Genomic DNA, 21,706 nt, shown 5'->3' with positions numbered 1-21,706 from the left:
TGATTCCCCTTATAGGTAGGGTTAGCTGTCAGGTAGCCTGCAAGACATAGCATTGTTCTGGAGAACCTTGTGCATCCTGGAATAATGAGCCATTTGTTTCCCCATGCTGTTTGCCTAGAACTTGGAGGAAATAAGTTTACTGACTGATGTGATGCCTTGAACAAAGATGCAGTCTCTGTGCAGGAAGTTGGAAGGAAATAATTTTAAGAGATTTCCCTCAATTTTGAATAGACCTCCTTAGTTTAGATGACTTCTTGGCTAGTGTAACAACTTCTTGGCTAACAAAATAATGTTTGCCTTCAACATCTAACAACATTTAAGATACATGTGCTTGGTAGTGTCAAAGGTGGACAAATTGTAGGTGGAGATTTTTATTCTGGCTACCAGTGTGGAAAGTTGGGTAGAAATGTAAAGGAGAGGCTGAATAAAAACCTTGGCAGAGATGTCAAAGCTGGAAGTGATTTGGTGTGGGAGTGTCTGTTGAGCATCTGTGGATCACTGTATAGCCCCTTAGTGTTTCTGTTAGGGATGCCCTGGAGGAAGGGTTTTCTGGCAGAAGTCGATATATACAAATCCAGTATACTTGAAGAGCAGGCAGCGTGGAGCCACTGTTCCCATAGGATGTGTAGGGGAGTCTGCTGTATAGTCCAGGAATACCTCTGTTGTCTCCTAGAATAGGGCCTAATTAAGTCCACAAAGGGGCTTTTCGTACCATTCGTTTTTATTATTAAACATCATTCTCAGTACAGGCTCATCTGAGTAGAGTTTTTTTTTGTTCAAGACGATTGTTTGGCCCCGTTTTTTAAAACCAGTATTGTGGGAGGATACTAGATGCCTTACACTGGGAGTCTTCACCCAGTTTTTCTTCTTCAACTCTGAAATCTTGGCCCTCTCAAAAAGGGTTGCCAGCAAGTGAAGACAGTTAACAAGGCAATGATAAAGCCTGCAAGCCAGCCCTCCAGTGGGGGTGAGGGTGAGGGTGAGGGTGAGGTGCAGGCAGTGTTATCCGGCTGGGTGGATCTGTGGTTTGGAAATGTTTTCCAAAGAGCATTCTCAGCCTTGTGTAAAGGTTTTTCGGTTTTTTATGTGCTCTTTCAAAACACCAGTGATATCATTTAATTCAGATTTGCCTGGAATTAGGCTTGTCAGTTATGCATGTTTTTAACTTGCTCTTTTAAATCAGGTTTGGGGAAGAGAAAATATATCCTCGCCATTGTCTCTGAGAGGTTTAAAATTGACTCCAGTAGTAGCTCAGGGATGGACACGGCAGCAGGGATTGGTCAAAGATTCTACTTTTCTACTAGTTAAATTGGGCCTGGAACCACTACAGAAATTCCATCCACTACTTTGAGAACAACAGTCCCCAGCCCAGGCTTTCTACCAGGCAGTGGACTGCTGCCTTTCCTTGTTGAGCCAACTTCTCAAACTTGGCTGGCTCCTCAGATGAGAAGCCAAGATTTCTGCTCATGGTCTACAGCCAAGTTCATTTACAATCCTCTAACCGAGAGACTTGTCCATTTGAGTCCTTTCAGAGTTCAGTGAATGGGAGGTGGGTAGTGCACTGTGGGGATGATTTTAGTGTTAAATTATACTTAGCTCCACCCCTCTAGTGCAGGTCCATGTGAAACCAAGTGCAACCTCATTCTAGCTACTTGAGATTTGCAGGGCTCTCCCAGAAAGAAAACAGACAATTAGAATTTTATTTGTATCAACAAGAGGGATTATGGGTAATTCCGGTGCACAGCTCTTAGCTGGGAGGAGGGCCAAGAATCAGGGTGATTTAGACAGGAGTATATTGGGCTGCTCTGGAGACCAAAGATGGGTGATTAATTTGCATGTAAATAAACCACCTTAGGTAGTATATAGCAAACAGGAGTGGCAGACACATGCCAAATACTCTCTTGGCCTTTAAGCTCCTTAGGTGTAGTCCCAGCCCAACTTATCTTTATGTAAATGATCAGAGGGAACAACAGTAAGTTCAAAAGGACTAGATACTTAAATATGTTTAATTTTGTCAAGCTATTGCACACTACTGTTAGAAGGCATCTACAATTTTGCTGTAAAATTGTATGATACAGAGTACTTACCTCTAGTCTTACCTGGTGTTCCAAGCTTGACTGTCCTCTCAGTTTCTCCGTAATATTCCATATGTCACTATAGTTCAGTAAACATTCCTTTTACAGTGAATCCAGACTTAACAAGATTAGGACAGTTTTAGAAGTGCTCCAGGCATATGCCCCAAAAAGAGAAATCTGCTACAGAGAACCATGGTTGTCATGGGAACCACATGTCCAGTTCAGCAGAGCTGTAGGTGAGGTGTTATGCTTAAGAGATCAGGAAGTAACTCAGATGACCTCAGGAGCTCCCAGCCTCCTCTTCCTCTGTAATGACTAGGACTTTCAAGATGAAATAATAGGAGAATTTCAAATCCTTTCATTCTCACAACTCTTGATAGTAGATTTTTGTCTGTACATCTTTGTCTAGTACAAGGATTCATATGAAGCAGCATTATTCTTGTGCTAAGACAAGTTATTTACTCTTGTTCCATTTTTTAAATTTCTGGCCCTCTGTCTGTGTAGATTTAAACTACCTGAACTTCTCATATACAGACTTGCTCTCTAGGTTAGCTCAGTGGAGTCTTGTGTGTTCAAGGTGAATGTTCAGAGTATAATTTCCATAATTCCCAGAGTGTAGGTGTGATGAAGTTCTTGCTTCGGGTTGCTTGTGTTCCATTTGGAGGGGATACCGCTCTGATGGGACCTGCTGAAGTGCTCTTACCATTCTTTCCAGCACTGTCTCTTCTGCTTGAAGCCAAAGCATTTTGCCATTCCTGATTTCGTGCTGGCAGTTTTGCTGCCATTTCCAGCTAACTCTTCTTTGTGATTCCAAGCAAACTAAGACTTTGACTTGGATATTTAGATCCCAGCAAATTAGCCTGACCTGCCACAGATGCCTGAGGGAATTTATTCTGAGCTTGTGGGTGTCAGAAGGTGTGCCCTCTAAAAACTGCCTGTCTGGCACTGCCTGTTTGTGGGGAATCCCTCGGCAGGATAGCACCTTGGATCTACTTTAAAAAAATAGGAACTCAGAATGCAATTGTCATCTCTATCAGCTCTGTCATAATGAACTCAAGATTCATGCGTCTAGGTTTTACAGAGGTTTTAGTTTCTATTTTATGATTTGATGAGAAGGTCTTAAACTAGTGCCTTTTAGTGTGCTCGGGACTCACGGTGATGGTTTCACATGAAGGAAGCATCAGTGACTTAACTCTTCCTTCCCCTGGACACCCATCTGGCAAATCTCTTACAGTGGGGGTGGGGATGATCACATCTTAAGAAGGTGCCCACTGGAGCTTTCCCTAGTCACTTCCTAACCACAGACTGGTGGCTGTTCTGTCACATAAGCAAGTTGGGGGGACCACTGATGTTACAAGAGAGTCACACTTTGTCCCCTTGAATAACTTTTATTTTACTTATGCATGAGCTGGATGCATCGAGCTACTTTGGATGTTCCTGTCGCAAGCCTTGCTCACCCCTTTCTCCCCCTTTAGCAGAGCCTAATTCTGGAGACTCCTAACTGCCCACCTCGAGAAATCCTTCCCAGTCCACTCGCCAGGGACAGTGCTGACAGCGTGTACCTCCAGGCTGTACCCTACCCACCTTGTACCAAGCAAAAGGAGTGATATTCCTAATGTGTTCTTTTTCCCATTCTTCTAGGCTGACAAACGGGCTCATCATAATGCACTGGAACGAAAACGTAGGGACCACATCAAAGACAGCTTTCACAGTTTGCGGGACTCAGTCCCATCACTCCAAGGAGAGAAGGTGAGTTTCTTGAGAAAGCTGAGTCGCTGGCCACTATTAGCTTGGAGCTTGTTGTGGAGCTTAGCAGAGCACTCATCTATTGGGAAGGAAATGTGGTCAGAGATATTCAGGTAGTGTGGTTCCCTTATTTTTTGACTGTTTAGAGGATCGCCGCATGCCTTACCTCCTCCAGTTTATCCTTAAAAAAATATGCCAGATATAATGGAGTTATTTGTAAGATATTGGTAGGAGTCATCTTTCAGAATTTGTATTGTTTGTAATGAATTCAAGAAATTATACACTATAGTATAAAGGGTGGCTCAGCGTTCATTCGAGATAACAGTAAAGATTCCAGAGGTCACTAATACCCTAGACCTCCATGAGAATTTCTTTCCTATGGTTCAGAGTTAATACTTATTGTAAATGAGCATTTATAGTAAGTAGCATCCAGGAAGGTATGTAATGTATGTGAAAAACAGCCTGGGCACCGTTGATTTTCTGGCCCCAGTAATTGTTATTTCCATGGCGTAAAAAGAGCATTTTAAGCTGTGGGACAAAAACCTTGAGTGAATAGACATGTTCATGTGAAATAGAAAAAATAACCACTCTTCCCCCCTCCCTTCTGGAAACTAGCATTTTCCCTGGAGGGCTAGGCACCAGCTGTTTCTGCATTTGAAAAACAAAATTAGAAGCTTTGAGTAAAAGCCTATGGGTTAGGGTCACTCCCTGGAATTTGGAGAAAACATCTGCACAGTTCCATTCTTGACAGAGAGTGTAGTTGTCTGCAGCAATTCAGTGGAGTAACTGGCAAGCTGGGAAGAGGACCTATGTTTTTGCTTTAGTGATCCAGTGTTTTATAAAGAAGAACTATTCTGTTAAGAATGGTCTGCTTTTGGGTGCGCTTTGATTTAGTGCTCTGGTGGGGGTCCTGGATTTGTTTAGTTATCCAAGATCAAATTTGGAACCCTTATGCTTTCATTTTTCATATTGTCACTGTGATAAGTCATATGCTTTATACTTTATCTAAGGTGTGGCTTTCCATGTGGTGGAAACATGGAGAAGGTCTGACCTTTATAAAGAACAAGACAGGCCGTGTGCATACTTGGTATTGCAAAACCAGAATTTGCCATGGGTTAAGCCTACTTAGTGTGGACTTGATTTACTGACCTTAAACCAAGGCACTTACCTGGAATAACAACCTTCCTGGGTACAGCACTAAGTAACACAGAAATCTTTATGACTACAGACAGAGACTCACCCTCTTAGTCAAAGTAAACACATGCAGAAGATTATCTCTTATGCCTGTTTTACCTGTTGACAGTTGGTGCTTATTCCTGTACCATAGTTTCAGTTAAAATTGCTTTGGTAAACTGTATGGACAAGAGCTACCTTCTTCTAAGTCTCACATCCAACCAGGAGTGCCACTGGGCAGTGTTTCTCAAGGGGGTGAGTTGCGGACCTCCCACAGCAGATTCACTACTGAATCAGCCTTTCTGGAGGGAAGCCTGGGAATCTGTATTTATAACAAGCAATCAGATGATTCTTAGGCATTCTTAAGTTTGAATACATTGGGAGAGGTGGGTCGGAGGATCACAACTATGCCTTTTCCTCATCTAGCCTATTTTACATTGCCATAACTTTTTCCCTTAAGTCCTTATAATTACATTATTCTAAATCCTGTTTTCTCCTTTCTTTCTTCAAGGAAGTTGAATGTTTGAATTTGGTAGTCTTACAAGTGAAATAGTTTGTCATTTGTTTTGGCTTACTCATTTATTTACTTGTTCATGCCATTCAACACATAATTACTGAGGGTCTACTACATGCCAGGCACTATTCTAGATACTGGGAATACAGCAGTAAACAAAACAGACAATAACAGGAGCTCTTGCTCTTATGAGGTAATGATTAAAGAAAAATGAAGTAAGAATTAAAAATATGGCCGGGTGTGGTGGCTCACACCTATAACCCCAGTACTTTGGGAGGCTGGGGTGAGGAAATGACCTGAGGTCAGGAGTTTGAGACCAGCCTGACCAACATGGAGAAACCCTGTCTCTGCTAAAAATACAAAAGATTAGCTGGGCGTGGTCGCACATACCTGTAATCTCAGCTACTCCAGGAGGCAGAGGTTGCAGTGAGCTGAGATTGTACCATTGCACTCCAGCCTGGGCAACAAGAGCAAAACTCTGTCTAAAAATGTGTGTGTGTGTGTGTGTATATATGTGTGTGTGTGTGTGTGTGTGTGTGTGTGTGTGTGTGTGTATAGTATAAATGTATTATGTCAGTTAAATAATGTGGAAAAAACAGGCAAGAAGAGTTGCAGTTTTAATTATGGCAGACAAAAAGTGTTGCAGGCAAGGTGACATTTTAGCAAAGCTTTGAACAAAGTGAAGCCAAGAACAGTGCATATATCTGGTAATGAGTATTCCAGGCAGAGGGAAAGCAAGTGTGGTAGCAGTGAGATAGGAACCTGTATGCATTCCTGGGCCCAGCAAGGAAAACAAGGAGGCCAGAATGGCTGGAGGGGAATGAGTGAAGGGGTGGTGGCAGGAGATCACTGCAGAAAAGTAGCAGGACTAGGGAGAGAGGAGTGGTCTGGGGGAACCAGATACAGATAAAGCCAATCAACAAAGCCCCAGTTTGAGAATTTACTAGGTACCATTCTAATTTCAGAACCTTCCTGTCCCGTGTTATAATCCAAATATGTTCTACTGAGAGTGAATGAAGGAAAGGTCTATAAGGTCTCAACCTCTTTCTCTTTAAAAAGCGAGCTGCCAGCACTGTTTCACAGGTGCTGTAAGTCTAACAATACTTGGGTCTCTCAGACTTAAGAGTTCTCACTAAACGTGGTGTTTTTTTTTTTAATGTGGTATTTGGACCAAAGGAAATTGGCTCATTCTTAGATTGTGATAATTAAGGTTATGACATTATGTAAATAATCATGAGATCATTATTTCACTATGTGAGTTTTGGGGAACTTAGATGCTTAAAGGGAAAGCTTTGGTTTGGATCTCTCTATGTTCCGGTCTCCTTTGACTTAAGCATCTCTATGTTCCAGCTGACTTCTCCCTTAGCATTTGGATTATGTGTCATATGTGTCCGAAACCTTTTGTTTTTTTTTTTTTTTAAGAAAAAGCAATATATTCATTGAATTGGATCCTAACCAAGAATAGGGGATACTTGTGTAAAAAAGAAAGAAAGAAAGCTTTAAATGTGGGACCCAAACTCTATTTACCCTTTGTTTTCTGTATTTCTGCTATAAAATAAACATTTTTAAAAATGGTTCATCAGGCGTGATGGCTGATGCCTGTAATACCAGCACTTTGGGAGACTGAGGCAGGTGGATTGCTTGAGCCTAGGAGTTTGAGACCAGCCTAGGCAACATGGCCAAACCACGTCTCTACAGAAAATACAAAAAATTAGTATGCATGGTGGCGCTAACTTGTAGTCCCAGCTACTTGCGAGGCTGTGGTGGGAGGATCTCTTGAGTCTGGGAGGTCCAGGCTGCAGTGAGCCATGATGGCACCACTCCAGCCTGGGAAAGAGCGTGAGACCCTGTCTCAAAAAAAAGAAAAGATTTATTACCTCTTGCTTGAGGAAAAACATCAGTAATAATTGACATAGTATTGCAATGTAAAATTAAATCCACACAGCAGTTGTATAAGGTATGGTACTGTTTATTGGACAGTTATTACTGCTGTTGCTCCTGTCATTGTTATTCACAGGCTCAAGATCACTATCTCATCTTAGCAGGACAGGGGCTAGAACTCAGGATTGCCAATTGCCAAGTTCCATCTTTTCCCTGTACCACATGGGTAAACAATTTAAGGATATTTTAAATAAATCTTGCTTAAATACTTGTATCTTGTCATTGTCCTAGGAGCTTCCCCTGGATAGGCCTATTAATCTTGACAGTGTGTCAAACCAGGGCTACTGCAAAAATACTCCCCTCTAAGTTGGCATATATAGGTAACAGTGAAATGCAGGGTATTAAGGATCATTTAAAGTCTATAATTTCTTTCTGAGTTCACATCATTGCTCTGAGCCCAAGAAAAGAGACCGTTACAGTTGGTGGTTCATTTGGGTTTTGCCATACATCCAGGTTGGCAAGTAAACCCTTGATCTCTGTTGTTTGAGTCTTGTGTTCCTTGCAGTTTCTCAGCTGTACATGGAGCCCACTGGGAAAATAGGATGGAATTAGAACCATCAGCCAGCCAACCAGAGTAATGAAGTGAGGGCATGATCAACTGTGGCCCCATTTTTTTCTTTCCCAGAGATATTACTTTTCTTTAACAGAAAATATTAGTTAAGTGTCCTTGCTTGGGTACTAGGGAGTGTTACACAACTGTTCACTGGCACTAAGCTCACTGTGTTGATGCTGGGGGGCAAGACCTGATAGCCAGCCCATCATTTTGCCTTTACATGGGGATATAATTCCGTCCTCCATCTCATAAGTTAGCCCCAATACCTGAGCCAGAATGATTATAACCATTCACACTGTCTCTTTATCATGGATGACTTTAGCAGTAGAAGGCTATTTTCAACATTGCCATTTGTAACTCTACAGTGGTTTATAGTAATTTCTCATCTTTTAAGTCTCTCCCTCAGTGCCTGTTTATCAAACTCATTGCTCTCTCAGGCAGTTGAGCTCTCATTTGTCCCTTATGGGGAGAGCTGTGTTGAAGAGAGAGAATATCACTTCAAATGAAAATAAAGAAAAACAAAATTTTTTTATTTTGAGGTGAGAATTTGAGGGCACTGCCTCTGTCCGTTCCTATCACAGATTCTGTAAATTGTGGTGAAGAGAGCAAGCCAGAGGACACAGCAGACTTGCTCAGCCCTTAAAGAAAACAGCAACAGTCAATATTATGTGCTTAACTATATAAGTGAGACCTTGCAAGTGCTGTAGTGGTTAAAAGATGTAATAGACGGTGTCTACCATTGAGGGTCTTGCTCTCTTGTTGGGAAAGAGGATTATATCTAACAATTAACAATAATGAAATGACATGCTGAGCATCAAATAAGAGCTTTACATTGAGTTAATGTCAGTTTCATTTCCATTAAAGTCTGGTTTTCTTAACAGGTAGATGTTGAAACCAAATATTAATAGTTTCCGTATGGCAGGGAACGTGATTCTTAAGGATAAAGGCTCTCATAGCACTTAATCTTTTATGTACACACATATATATATTACACTTAATATATGTGGTTTTACATATATTTGTGTGATTATTCAATGCCTGTCTGCTGGCACTACACTATAGTGTACTTATGGTACACTATAAGTACCATGAAGGGAGGGAAAATGTCTCCTTTTGGTTATATTTCTTCCCTCAGTGCCTGCAAATAGTAGGAAATATAGGGAATATTTATTAGCTGATGGGAGGAATCCCTCGTCTACCTGGCCACATTATTTTGGGAGATGGCTCATTCCTGTTGATGCTTTTAAGGCTGACAGTTCATTCAGTAGCCTGTGTCTATAGCATATTTGGGCTGCTAGAGGGATTGTCTTTTAAATGAAATGTAAACCACAGCCCTATCCACTTGTCCTCATTACTCATTAAGGTTATTAGCTGGCCATATTCCAACTTGGACAATTACCTTTTTAAAGTTTCTGCATCTTAAATTGTTGCCCGTAGTTGCCCAAGTCTCCCTTAGGCTCCAGCCTCAGCAATTGTAAATGGATTTAATTTCTTATAAATTATTTGTGTGCTGCTGAACACCTCCAAGGGCTTTTCATTGCCCATTTAGGTAAGGACTGGTATTCCATGTTCTGTAAATAAGGTACCCAGCTTGCCCACCTGTTTTTTCTCCTCTTTCCCAACATTAACCTTCCAGTTACTGTATACCTTTGAATTAGTCTGTTTTCACGCTGCTGATAAAGACATACCTGGGACTGAGCAATTAAAGAAGGAGGTTTAATGGACTTACAGTTCCATGTGGCTGGAAGGAAGCCTCACAATCATAGCAGAAGGCAAGAAGGAGCAAGTCTTGTCTGGATGGCAGCAGGCAAAGAGAGCTTGTGCAGAGAAACTCCTGTTTTTAAAACCATTCAAATCTTGCAAGACTTATTCACTATAACAAGAACAGCATGGGAAAGACCTGCTCCCATGATTCAGTTTCCTCCGACCAAATTCCTTCCATGACACATGGAAATTGTGGGAGTTACAATTCAAGGTGAGATTTGGGTGGAGACACAGCCAAACCATATTATTCCACCCTGGCCCCTCCCAGATCTCACGTTTCAAAACCAATGGTGCCTTCACAATAGTTCCTCAAAGTCTTAACTCATTTCAGCATTAACTTAAAAGTCCACAGTGCAGAGTCTCATCTGGGACAAGGCAAGTCCTTTCTGCCTATGAGCCTATAAAATTAAAAGCAAGTTAGTTACTTCCTAGATACAATGGGGGTACAGGCAGTGGTTAAATACAGCCATTCCAAATGAGAGAAATTGCGAAAAAAAAAAAAAGGAGCTACAGGCCCCATGGAAGTCTAGAATCCAGTGGGGCAGTCAAATCTTAAGCTCTGTAATGATCTCCTGACTCAATGTCTCACGTAGAGGTCACGGTGATGCAAGAGGTGGGTTCCCATTGTCTTGGGTAACTTCACCCCTTTGGCTTTGCAAGGTACAGCCTCCTTCCTGGATGCTTTCACAGGCTGGCATTGAGTGTCTGTGGCTTTTCCGGGTATACGGTGCAAGCTGTCAGTGGATCTCCCATTCTGGGGTTTGCAGATAGTGGCCCTCTTCTCACAGCTCCATTAGCCAGTGCCCCAGTAGGGACTCTGTGTATGGGCTCTGACCCCACATAGAGTGCACAGGAGTTTCCCTGCACAAGCTCTCTCTCTTTGCTTGCTGCCATCCCTATAAAACGTGACTTGTTCTTCCTTGCCTTCTGCCACAATTGTGAGGCCTCCGCATCCATATGAAACTGAAAGTCAGTAAACCTCTTTCTTTTACACTGCCCTAGCAGAGGTTTTCCATGAGGGCCCTGTCCCTGCAGCAAATTTTTTCCTAGACATCCAGGCATTTCCATACTCCATCCTTTGAAATCTAGGCAGAGGTTCCCAAACACCAGTTCTTGACTTCTGTGCACTCACAGGCTCAACACCATGTGGAAGCTGCCAAGTCTTAGGGCTTGCACCCTCTGAAGCCACATCCTGAACTCTGCATTGGCCCCTTTCAGTGATGGCTAGCATGGCTGGGACACAGGACACCAAGTCCCTAGACTAGACTGCACAGAATGTGGTGATCCTGGGCCCAGCCCAGAAAACTGTTTTCCTCCTAGGCCTCCAGGCCTGTGATGGGAGCAGCTGCCTTGAAAATCTGATATGCCCTGGAGACATTTTCCCCATTGTTTTGGAGATTAAGGTTTAGTTCCTCATTACTTACGCAGATCTCTGCAGCCAGCTTGAATTTCTTAAAAAATGGGATTTTCTTTTCTATCACATTTTCAGGCTACAAATTTTCCAACTTTTATGCTCTGATTCCCTTATACTGAATGCCTTTTACAGCACCCAAGTCACCTCTTGAATGCTTTGCTGCTTAGAAATTTCTTCCTCTAGGCCAGGCATGGTGGCTCACACCTGTAATCCCAACATTTTGGGAGGCCAAGGTGGGTGGATCACCTGAAGTTGGGAGTTCAAGACCAGCCTGACCAACATGGAGAAACCTGTCTCTGCTAAATATACAGAATTAGCTGGGCGTGGTGGCACATACCTGTAATCTCAATTACTCAGGAGGCAGAGGCAGGAGAATCGCTTGAACCTGGGAGGCAGAGGTTGCAGTGAGCCGAGATCATGCCATTGCACTCCAGCCTGGGCAACAAGAGCAAAACTCTGTCTCAAAAAAAAAAAAAAAAAGAAATTTGTTCTTCTAGATACCCTAAATCATCTCTCTGAAGTTCAAAGTTCCACATATCTCTAGGGCAGGGGCAAAATGCCACCAGTCTCTTTGCTAAAACATAACAAGAGTCACCTTTGCTCCAGTTCCCCATAAGTTCCTCATTTCCATCTGAGACCTCCTCAGTCTGGACTTTATTGTCTATGTTATTATCAGAATTTTGGGCAAAGCCATTCAACAAGTCTCTAGGAAGTCTGAAATTTTCCCACATTTTTCTGTCTTCTTCTGAGCCCTCCAAACTGTTCCAACCTCTGCCTGTTGTTACCCAGTTTAAAAGTTGCCTCCACATTTTCGGATATCTTTTTAGCAGCGCCCCACTCTACTGGTACCAATTTACTATATTTAGTCTGTTTTCACGCTGCTGATAAAAGCATACCTGAGACTGGGCAATTTACAAAAGAAAGAAGTTTACTGACTTTCAGTTTCATGTTGGTAGGGAGGCCTCACAATCGTGGCAGAAGGCAAGGAACAGCAGGTCACGTTTTACAGGGATGGCAGCAAGTAAAGAGAGAGAGCTTGTGCAGGGAAACTCCCGTTTTTAAAATCATCAGATCTCACGAAACTTATTCACTATCCCGAGAACAGTGTGGGAAAGACCAACCCCCATGATTCAGTTACCGCTCACCAGGTTCCTCCCACTACTGGGAATTGTGGGAGTTACAATTTAAAATGAGATTTGGGTGGGGACACAGCCAAACCATATCAACCCCTCTTCTCTTTGCCCAGGAATTTCATTCTCAGCTTATCTGAGTTCTTCACTTTTCTCAAGGTCCAACCCCAGCCACACTGCCCAGATGACTTGCGTGTTCCATATTGAAGAGCCCAGCTCACAAGGCCTACTTGCATTCTGTCAGCTCTTATTTCCTGTCCGAGTTCCCGGCTTCCCTCAATCTCTAGCTCCCTGCCTTAGAGGTCCATATCAAATACTACCCCACCCTTAGAACCCCCACTGAACCTCTGTGGCCTTTTGTGGAACCTCTCTGTCTCCCTAATTTCTGTGATTATCTTATCACCTAACTAAATGGTATGTTCCTGCAGGGCAGAAATCTAATTATACCTTCTGGGAGACTGTCACACAGAATGGGAGAGGTTTTACTACCCCAAGAGTACTAGAGAGTTCCTCACCTAACATTTTTCACATCTTGAGATTTGGAAGGATAAGGATTGATTACTAGGCCTTGCCTTTAGTATTTTTTTCTCCAACAAAATTGCAAAAACTTTAGAAAAATGGGAAGAAGAAACAGGAGTTCCCCCTTCCTTTAACACAACTGCAGCCTTCCCATTGATCCTATGACAAATGCTGCCCAACAGAAATTTAGTGTGAGTCAAAATGCATTTTAAATATAACTTAAATATGATTAATTTTTTGAGTGGACCCAATTAAAAAGTTAAACAGGTGGAATTAATTTGAATAATATCTTTTATTTAGCCTAATACTAAAAAATAGGTATGTAATCAACATGTGATCAATGTTTTTAAAATTATTCTTTCACTAAGTCTTAAAAATTCAACTTCCCAGCACATCTCAATTCAGAGTACTCAACATTTCAAGTGTTTATTAGCCACATGTGGCTAGTGACTATCAGATCAGTACAATCGAAAGATAGACTGTCTGTACCCCTCTGCCTCGTTTAATGTGACCGAAATTGGACATCATCTTAAAGTGGATGTGAAAAGAAACCTGCCTCCTTTTTTTCTCCCCAAAAGCTGCTATTGTTCAATCCATGGATTTATGGATGGAGTCTAAGAAGCAAGGAAATAGTGTTATCAGTTTGTGTATTCCTTTCTGGTCTCTTCATCTGCATGCTTCCCTCAGGGAAAGTGCTATTTATAGCTTGCTGCTTTTACATAATATCATATTTTTCCCCAGGTCGTACAGTGTGTTCATGTTTAGTCATTAGGTATGTTTCTCTTGGGCAACTGGGGTTGCATTCAGTTTTTTAAATTTATAATTAATATAGTGATGGATATCTTATTCATATGTAGCCATTTCCGTAGAATCCAAGAAGCTGGATTTCTGTGTTGAAGGGTATGAGCATCAGACTTTTTTCCTTGTGTTGCCAAAATGCTTTCCAAGAGGATTGTTTTCAAGTCCTCTTTCTTCTATTTCCTTCTTTTTTCAAGCAAAGTCTAAAGAGTAGTCTTTTAGTCAAGTTTTGAGAGTACCAGCTTCATTATCATTGGAATTTTTTTTAAGAGAGTGACTAATTCAGTAAACAAAAGTTAGTAATTTTATATTCTGTTTATTGTGAAATTAATTGCTTTTCCACATGTTTATTTACTAGCTCTATTTCCTCTTTTGGAAATTGTGTACTCCTGTCCTTCATGGTCAGAATTTGATGCAAAAATGCCACACCTTCATTTCAAGCTACCAAGGGCACATGAGAAAAGAATGCAAGATTTTTAAAATGATTGTTTTGACCCCTTAAACAAATGTCTGACTCCTGGCTTTGATTAAGCTGCTTGCAGGGCTGATAGTTCTGCCTTTCCCTGGTAATGGTCCTGTGGCTGGGGAGGTCCTGGCAGCAGGAAGCCTTCAAATAGCCACAGGTCTTCGCTGACTCTGACCTTCCAGCCTCCCTTGCTGGCATTGATGGGGTTCTGTTTTTTAATGAACTAGTTTAATGTCGATCCAAATTTATTGAGCATATTCTTTCATTTTGGTTTTCAAAGATGGCTTATTCACATGGAAATTATACCAGTTTTGCCCTACGTTCTCCCTTTACCTTCATATGTGTAAAAGCTTACACAGGGTTTTAAAAAATAAATGGTGTCATTTTCTCTAAAATAACTAGTACAGAATATAACTGTGAGTTGGTGAGTCCACCAGTACCTCTTTTTCATCCCTTCAGATAGGTCATTTTGGTTCTTTTTTTTTATCTTTTGGAGACTGAGTCTTGCTATTGTCGGCCAAGGATGGAGTGCAGTGGCATGATCTCAGCTCACTGCAACCTCCACCTCCCAGGTTCCAGCAGTTCTCTTGCCTCAGCCTCCTGAGTAAGTGGGATTATAGGTGCCCGCCACCACACCTGGCTAATTTTTGTATTTTTAGTGGAGAAGGATTTCACCATGTTGGCCAGGTTGATCTCAAACACCTGACCTCAGGTAATCCACCCGCCTCGGCCTCCCAAAGTGCTGGGATTACAGGTGTGAGCCACCGCGCCCGGCAGACATTTTGGTTCTTAGGGAAACAAGACAGCTGTAACATCAGCCCAGTGGCAGCTGTTTTTGGCACTGAAGAGGAAAAGTGTTCAACAGAGTTAAGATTATTGTTGCTGATGTCAGCATCAGGACCATAGGGAGGGGTAGTGGTGTTCCTAATTTTAACAATCTCATGCTACTGTTCTTTTCCTCACCTCTCCCCACCCACTTTCTAAAACTACTTGAATTTTTATAGAAATCCAAGTTACTGTGATAAGATTCATAACTCCAGAAATGTTTGGAACTTTTGCCTTACATTGAAAATTTTTTAGAACTATTGACTTAAATGAAATTTAATAACCTTGGACTTCATCTGAAGCATCAGTGCTAACAAATTCAGGAGTCATTTGGGGCCTTAAACGGTTCTAATTAGAATCCAACTCTTTTGGGTTTGGGACCTTTTGTGACATACGTAGTCCATTCTTGCCGTGATGTGTGTGGTGGGTGGACACTGTTCAAAAGCAGTGGTCTCACAATGAGTGCCTCTGGTTGAGGGGGTTGGCCTTCCCTCTGTCTGCTTGTTGCCTTGGGAGGTAATGCAAATGGACACACAGCTGCAGCATAAACAGTAGGAGTGACAGGAACCTGCTAGACCCTCTGCCACACCCTGGGTCTTCTACATTGTTCATTTTGCTTTGATCTTTCTGGGCTGCCAAGAGGTGATGAAGCCAGCAGTACTGTGGGAAGCTTACATCCCCACCTAACATTCCACTTCTGCCGACCAGGCCAGGTGGTTAGGTCAGTTTTCTCAAGCTAACTTGCATCTTCAGTCTTTTCCTGTCAATATGTTTCTGCTAGAAGCCTGTTTAGTTCTCACCTGTTCTTAAAATAAAAATGAAAGAAAAATAATCTTCTTTCAGTGCTGCTCTTACAAGCTACCATTTTTCACTTTTTTTTTTGGATGCAGGGTCTCACTCTGTTGTTCAGGCTGGAGTGTGTTGGCACAAGCATGACTCACTGCAGCTTCAGCCCCCTGGGCTCAAGAGATCCTCCCACCTCTGCCTCCTAAGTAGCTGGGACCACATACGTGCACCACCATGCCCAGCTAATCTTTTGGAATGCAATGGCACGATCTTGGCTCACTGCAACCTCCACCTCCCGGGTTTTTTGTAGAGCCCATGTGTTTTGCTGTTTTCTAGGCTGGTCCCCAACACCTGAACCCAAGTGATCCTCCCACTCAGCCTCCCAGGGTGCTGAGATTACAGGCATGAGCCACTGCACCTTGCCCATTTCTTACTTTTCTTTTCTTTGTTTTTTTTTTTTTTGAGACAGAGTTTCGCTCTTGTTACCCAGGCTGGAGTGCAATGGCACGATCTCGGCTCACCGCAACCTCCGCCTCCTGGGTTCAGGCAATTCTCCTGCCTCAGCCTCCTGAGTAGCTGGGATTACAGGCACGCACCACCATGCCCAGCTAATTTTTTGTATTTTTAGTAGAGACAGCGTTTCACCATGTCGACCAGGATGGTCTCGATCTGTTGACCTCGTGATCCACCCGCCTCGGCCTCCCAAAGTGCTGGGATTACAGGCTTAAGCCACCGCGCCCAGCCCATTTCTTACTTTTCAACCAAATTCTGAAGACTAGTCTTCATCATTGCTTTGCTGTCAACTCAACTCCTACACCTGTTACCTGTGCAGAGACAATTTACCATTGGGCTTCAGCTGTCACTCCTCCAGTAAACCACCTTCATGAGGGTCTTCTATTGATAGCTTCCCCTGTGTTCCCAAAATATAAGTGTCCTGGAGGCTTGGATTCAAATCCTGACTCAACTTCCTATTAGTTTACATAACATTGGGTAAATTACAGCTCTGTGCCTCAGTTTCCTCATTTATAAAATAGGGAAAATAATACATCAGAAGGTTGTGGATGCCTGGCACTTACTAAGTTCTCAGTAAGTGTTAGCTACTGCCATTGTTACCACCCCCATCATTGTCATTTGTGTTGCTGTTTGCATCCACGACTTTGGAGCAAGATCTGGCAAGGCTGCCCAGCATCCTTTTGTGTGACTCCCAGAGGTGTGGAGAGGGGGTGGAGGATGAGGGAGGCCAGCCTGCTGAGCCCTTTGCATTCACTCACATGGCTGCATGGGACGCCTGACTACTTCGTCAGTCCCTGCTGCCACCATCCATCCTGTCTCAGGGCTCCATCCAAACCATCTAAAGAGGCATTTCTGTTCACAAAGGCAGAATCAAAATTAGAATTCTCATTATCTGAGTACCCAAGGCAGCACTTGCTCTGTGGACACGTTGACTTACCAAGTTCTGTCTGATCAGTCACACTCACGTGAAGGTGGGCAGTTGACTCAGCTGAGTTAGGGCAATTTTCAGAAAACAGAAACCAAAAGCCCAGGGTCATTCCATAGTCCATGCCATAAATCCTAGGGTTTCTTGCTGGCTTCATGTTTACTGGTCACGTATTATAAACTCATAAAGACAAGGAAGGGCCTGCCCTCACCTTCATGCTGTGACTGGCCACATGATCTTCTATGGAATGGAAAGATGGGAGGGGAGGATTGCAGGTGAGTCTAGCATTTTTTAGCTTCAGCCTTTTGCTTTTTCTTCTGTGGACTAAATGCACACGTAAATTTGGAGTATTTCTATATTTCATGCTTTAAATTTTTTTCTTGTTGGATTTTAATTCTTGTTGGGTACCCTGCGAAGAATAAAATAAACTCTGAACCATTATTTTGGACTTGCTGAGGGATCAGGGCACCCCAAGTGACCTGAGGCACTTTTGCTTTCAGCAGAGGATGGAGGAAGGGCTGTGCTTAGCATTCTGAAAGCCTCCTTCTGGGTTTAAACCAATCCAGCCTTCTTTGGACTCCTCTTGTTCCCGAGACACTATGTTCTGAACATCTATGAATTTTATCTTCATCCAAAAATTACCCTGAAATGGAAACTGCTGTCTCTCACAGGATCTTTTTCCCTCTTCTGGCTTGTTTTGCTGTTTTTACCACTCATTTTTCACTTCTTGATCCTAATTCCCTGGTTTCATATATAAATATTTGAAGGAGAAACTGCTAGCACAAAGGCTGCTACTCAGTTTGGTCATTCATTAAAAGTTATCACTGAACGTTTGCAAGTGCTCTCTGCTTTCAGAGATTGTGCATTTTTTCCTTGTCCCAGATGCACATGGGTAGTTAAGAGCTAATGTTGCCTTCTGGGAACTGTTTGTTGAAAAAATCGCTTTTACACAGGCAGCTTTAAAGAGAGGGATGTAAATATGCATAGCAATTATATCAGTGATGGAAAGGGTAGAGTGTGGAGGGCTAGGTGGGTCTTAGAGAATTTCTAGTCAGATGAGGAATAGGCAAGGTGAAAAATGTATCTGCAGTCACAGAACTCATTAATGACAAGTGTGTAGAGCACACCTCTTACCTCGAATTCCCAAATTCTTCCTCACCACTTTACCACCTCATCAATACTAATCATTTTTCATTCCATCTCCAGTATCCAGAGAGGAAGATACTTTAATTAGTCCCTTCTAATTATGTGTTCCTTTTTTCCACCCCATTTTGTCACCTAGTAATTAAACCCTAATAAGACCCCTTTGCAGAAATGGGAAACAGTGCCTGAAGTATCCATTGCTAGGCTAGGAATCGCATTCCTTCTACATAAGCTGACTGACTCAACTAAAGAATCACATCTCACTTTTTCCCCACCCCATGCCCTTGCCTGTGCTAGTCTCCCTATTCAGAGTGACCTTTTCCCACAGACACCACCTTGGTCTAATGCAGGGTTTGCCATTTCAGATAGGAGTGCATTGTGTGCACACACACACATGCAGCAACACCAAGGCCAGTCCTGGCACACAGTAGGTAATCACCCCAGTCAGAAGCCGTCTGTCCTATGGCCTCTGTAATCTCTGCTAGTCAGGTTACACTTGTCAGCACTGCCCTGTGATTTGTCTGTGTATAGACATATTTATCTCCTCAACTAGATAGTAAGTAAGCTTCGGGGCAAAGAAGTCATGACTAATACATTTTGTTTCCCCACAATATCTGCCCAGTACCTTGTACGTAATTTGTACCTGATAAAAATGGTTGATTATGAACAATGTCCTCAAGGAAATTTCCTTAAGGGTGCTATAAGAGGAAAGCCTGGAAATTCTAGTACTTGTGAAGACTTGCAAATAAACACAGGCCTTCCAAACCTCTCTGAAACTCAGCCCAAACTGAGGCCTATAAATTGAGATTGTTAGGACTTAATATGAGTAGATCTGGTTTTGCTAGCCACGGTATACGTGTTTCCTTTGTCTTTCTCCCGCTGTTGTGTTCTAGTTGTTTAGGACCCAGTGGGCTTGTAATATGGAATTGTCAAGCACTCCCTACCCTGGGTAAGAAGTTTTCCAGCTGCTAAGAAGCCTCTGGCTAGAAGGCCATACTTAAGCTACTAGGGTACCCCACCTTGGGCTTCTCTTGGCTTTGTTCTATTCTACTAGTATAGCTGTCTGCCTGGCCATAAGTAACTCTATAGCCTGGAGGGAATCTCCCAGACAAGTTCGATGTCTAGGGGCCCAGTAACACAACATCCATGTTACTGACCGACGAACTTGTTCCTCTAACAAGGCAGTACCCAGGCTACCCACAGCCGTTATAGAGGTGTGGTTGTTTCCTGAAATGGCCCAATCTCATGCTCTTCCTGTGTTGACATCAAGCACTGACAGCTTTTATGAAAGTCTCTTTAGCCAGGAAGGCTGAAATAGTGACACAGCAGCATCGTTCAGTTGGGAATAGTTAACAATGGTTTGAGAGTTTGACTGCCATCTTGGGTGTTGAGGAAACACATTGTACCCATTGCCATCTCAAGCCAGCTCCAGCTGAAGTCTTGCTCTGGTCTTTCTGGACCAGCTCTCTGTAGCTGGGCCCTAGCAGAGTTAATGGCCTAAAGCTTTCATTGAAGTAGTATTTTAACGTTTCCAGACATAGCCAAGCTAAAGACTTTAAAGCAACCTGAAGAACCAAAGGGGATGGGAGTACAATTTAAGAGTCAGATGTCTCTTGAGTTTAAATCCAGGCTCCATCACTGTCTAGCTGGTGATTTTGAAAAATCAAGTTTACTTCTCTGATTCTTGGGTTCCTGGTAGAGCTACCTCTGAAACAGTTTGTGAGGTAAGCTCTATAAAGTACTTGGCACTTTATGTGTCACAAAGAAGGCCTTCACGGATGCAGTGGCTCACAGCTGTAATCCCAGCACTTTGGGAGGCCAAGGCGGGTGAATCACAAGGTCAAGAGATCGAGACCATCCTGGTCAACATGGTGAAACCCCGTCTCTACTAAAAATACAAAAAATTAGCTGGGCATGGTGGCACGTGCCTGTAATCCCAGCTACTCAGGAGGCTGAGGCAGGAGAATTGCCTGAACCCAGGAGGCGGAGGTTGCGGTGAGCCGAGATCGCGCCATTGCACTCCAGCCTGGGTAACAAGTGAAACTCCGTCTCAAAAAAAAAAAAAAAAAAATTAGCCAGGCTAATTTTTGCATGCATGTGGTATGCACCTGTTATCCCAGCTACTCAGGAGGCTGAGGCAGGAGAATCGCTTGAACCGGGGAGGCGGAAGTTGCAGTGAGTTGAGATCACACTATTGCACTCCAGCCTGGGCAACAGGCTGCCCAAGGTGGGTGGATCACCTGAGGTCAGGAGTTTGAGACCAGCCTGGCTAACATAATGAAACCCGTTTCTACTATAAATACAAAAAATTAGCCAGGCACGGTGACGCATGCCTATAATCTCAGCTACTTGAGAGGCTGAGGCAGGAGAATTGCTTGAACCCAGGAGGTGGAGGTTGCAGTGAGCCGAGATCATACCATTGCACTCCAGCCTGGACAACAAGAGTGAAATTTCACTCTGTCTCAAAACAAAACAAAATCAAAGAAGGTGTTCAATAGCCATTACTGTATTTCTTCAGCCTTTTCCTATCTTATCCTCTTGTTTCAGCCACCAAAGCAGTTGCTGCAGAAAGACCAGGTTCCCTCACTGCCTGGATTCGGTCTTTATTTTGTCCCCTGTGCTTTTTCTCATATTGCCACAGGCATCCCGGGCCCAAATCCTAGACAAAGCCACAGAGTATATCCAGTATATGCGAAGGAAAAACCACACACACCAGCAAGATATTGACGACCTCAAGCGGCAGAATGCTCTTCTGGAGCAGCAAGGTGAGCACCCGAGCTTGTGGGGCAGCTGGCCCTGCTGTGCTCCGTCCAGGTCAGGCTTTGGCACCTGGACCTGCAGAGTCAGAGCCAGTCATGGAGTATGTGCGGAGAAACAGGCTTGGCCCTGCTTCCTGGGGCCTGAGTAGCTGAATGTTAGAGCCGTCCTGAGGAAGGACCTGAGGCGCCAGTGAGGAGACAGTGGAAGCTAGGAAGTTGGACATCTGGAAACTTGTATCTTTTCTGACCTGATCTGTCCCCTTCTTGGGGCTCAGGTGCTCTGCCTGCAGTAGAGATCACACCTGGCATCAGGTGTCTAAAAAGAGCTTTGAGGTCCTCGGAGTGGAATGTGCTGTGTAAGTACCAGAGATCCAGGTGTTCAGGGACAGTGAGCCCTCTCCATGGTCAATGGTAGTCCAATCAGGGCAGCCTATGGGCTAGGCCCATGCTATTCTCAATGCTCACACCCGCCTTTTCCTACAACCACAGGGGAAAGCGAGAGCTGATCAAGTTCTTTGTTCCTGGGGAATTCACTTCTCTTCCTCCCTCATGGAAGATGCAAGTAAAAGGAAATGCAAGTAACCACCTGGGTTAGAAAACCTCAAATAAAATAAAATGAATAAAATACAATAAAGGGTTGACCTTCTAGGCTCAAGCTGAGC

The 21,706-nt window shown here is 43.2% G+C and overlaps 1 protein-coding gene across 10 annotated transcripts in view; it reads left to right on the top strand.

Annotated features, from left to right (window-relative positions):
- MAX (MYC associated transcriptional regulator X) overlaps window positions 1–21,706 on the top strand; it is a 28,774-nt gene that overhangs the window by 4,931 nt on the left and 2,137 nt on the right. For 3 of the 10 annotated variants that reach the window (XR_008474437.2, XR_004729949.3, XM_078335120.1), the window contains 3 exons: window positions 3,717–3,824; window positions 20,927–21,050; window positions 21,534–21,618. Coding sequence is in view for 5 of the 10 variants with exons in the window: in XM_078335120.1 (XP_078191246.1) it covers window positions 21,030–21,050; window positions 21,534–21,618 (106 nt within the window). In the remaining 5 variants the exon portion in view is untranslated. The other 7 variants (XR_013521253.1, XR_013521252.1, XR_013521254.1 and 4 more) reach the window with 3 other exon arrangements.

Source organism: Callithrix jacchus, chromosome 8, assembly GCF_049354715.1.
Source record: "Callithrix jacchus isolate 240 chromosome 8, calJac240_pri, whole genome shotgun sequence".
In the NCBI taxonomy this organism is placed as follows: Eukaryota; Metazoa; Chordata; class Mammalia; order Primates; family Cebidae; genus Callithrix; species Callithrix jacchus.
This window is presented reverse-complemented; position numbering and strand designations above follow the sequence as displayed.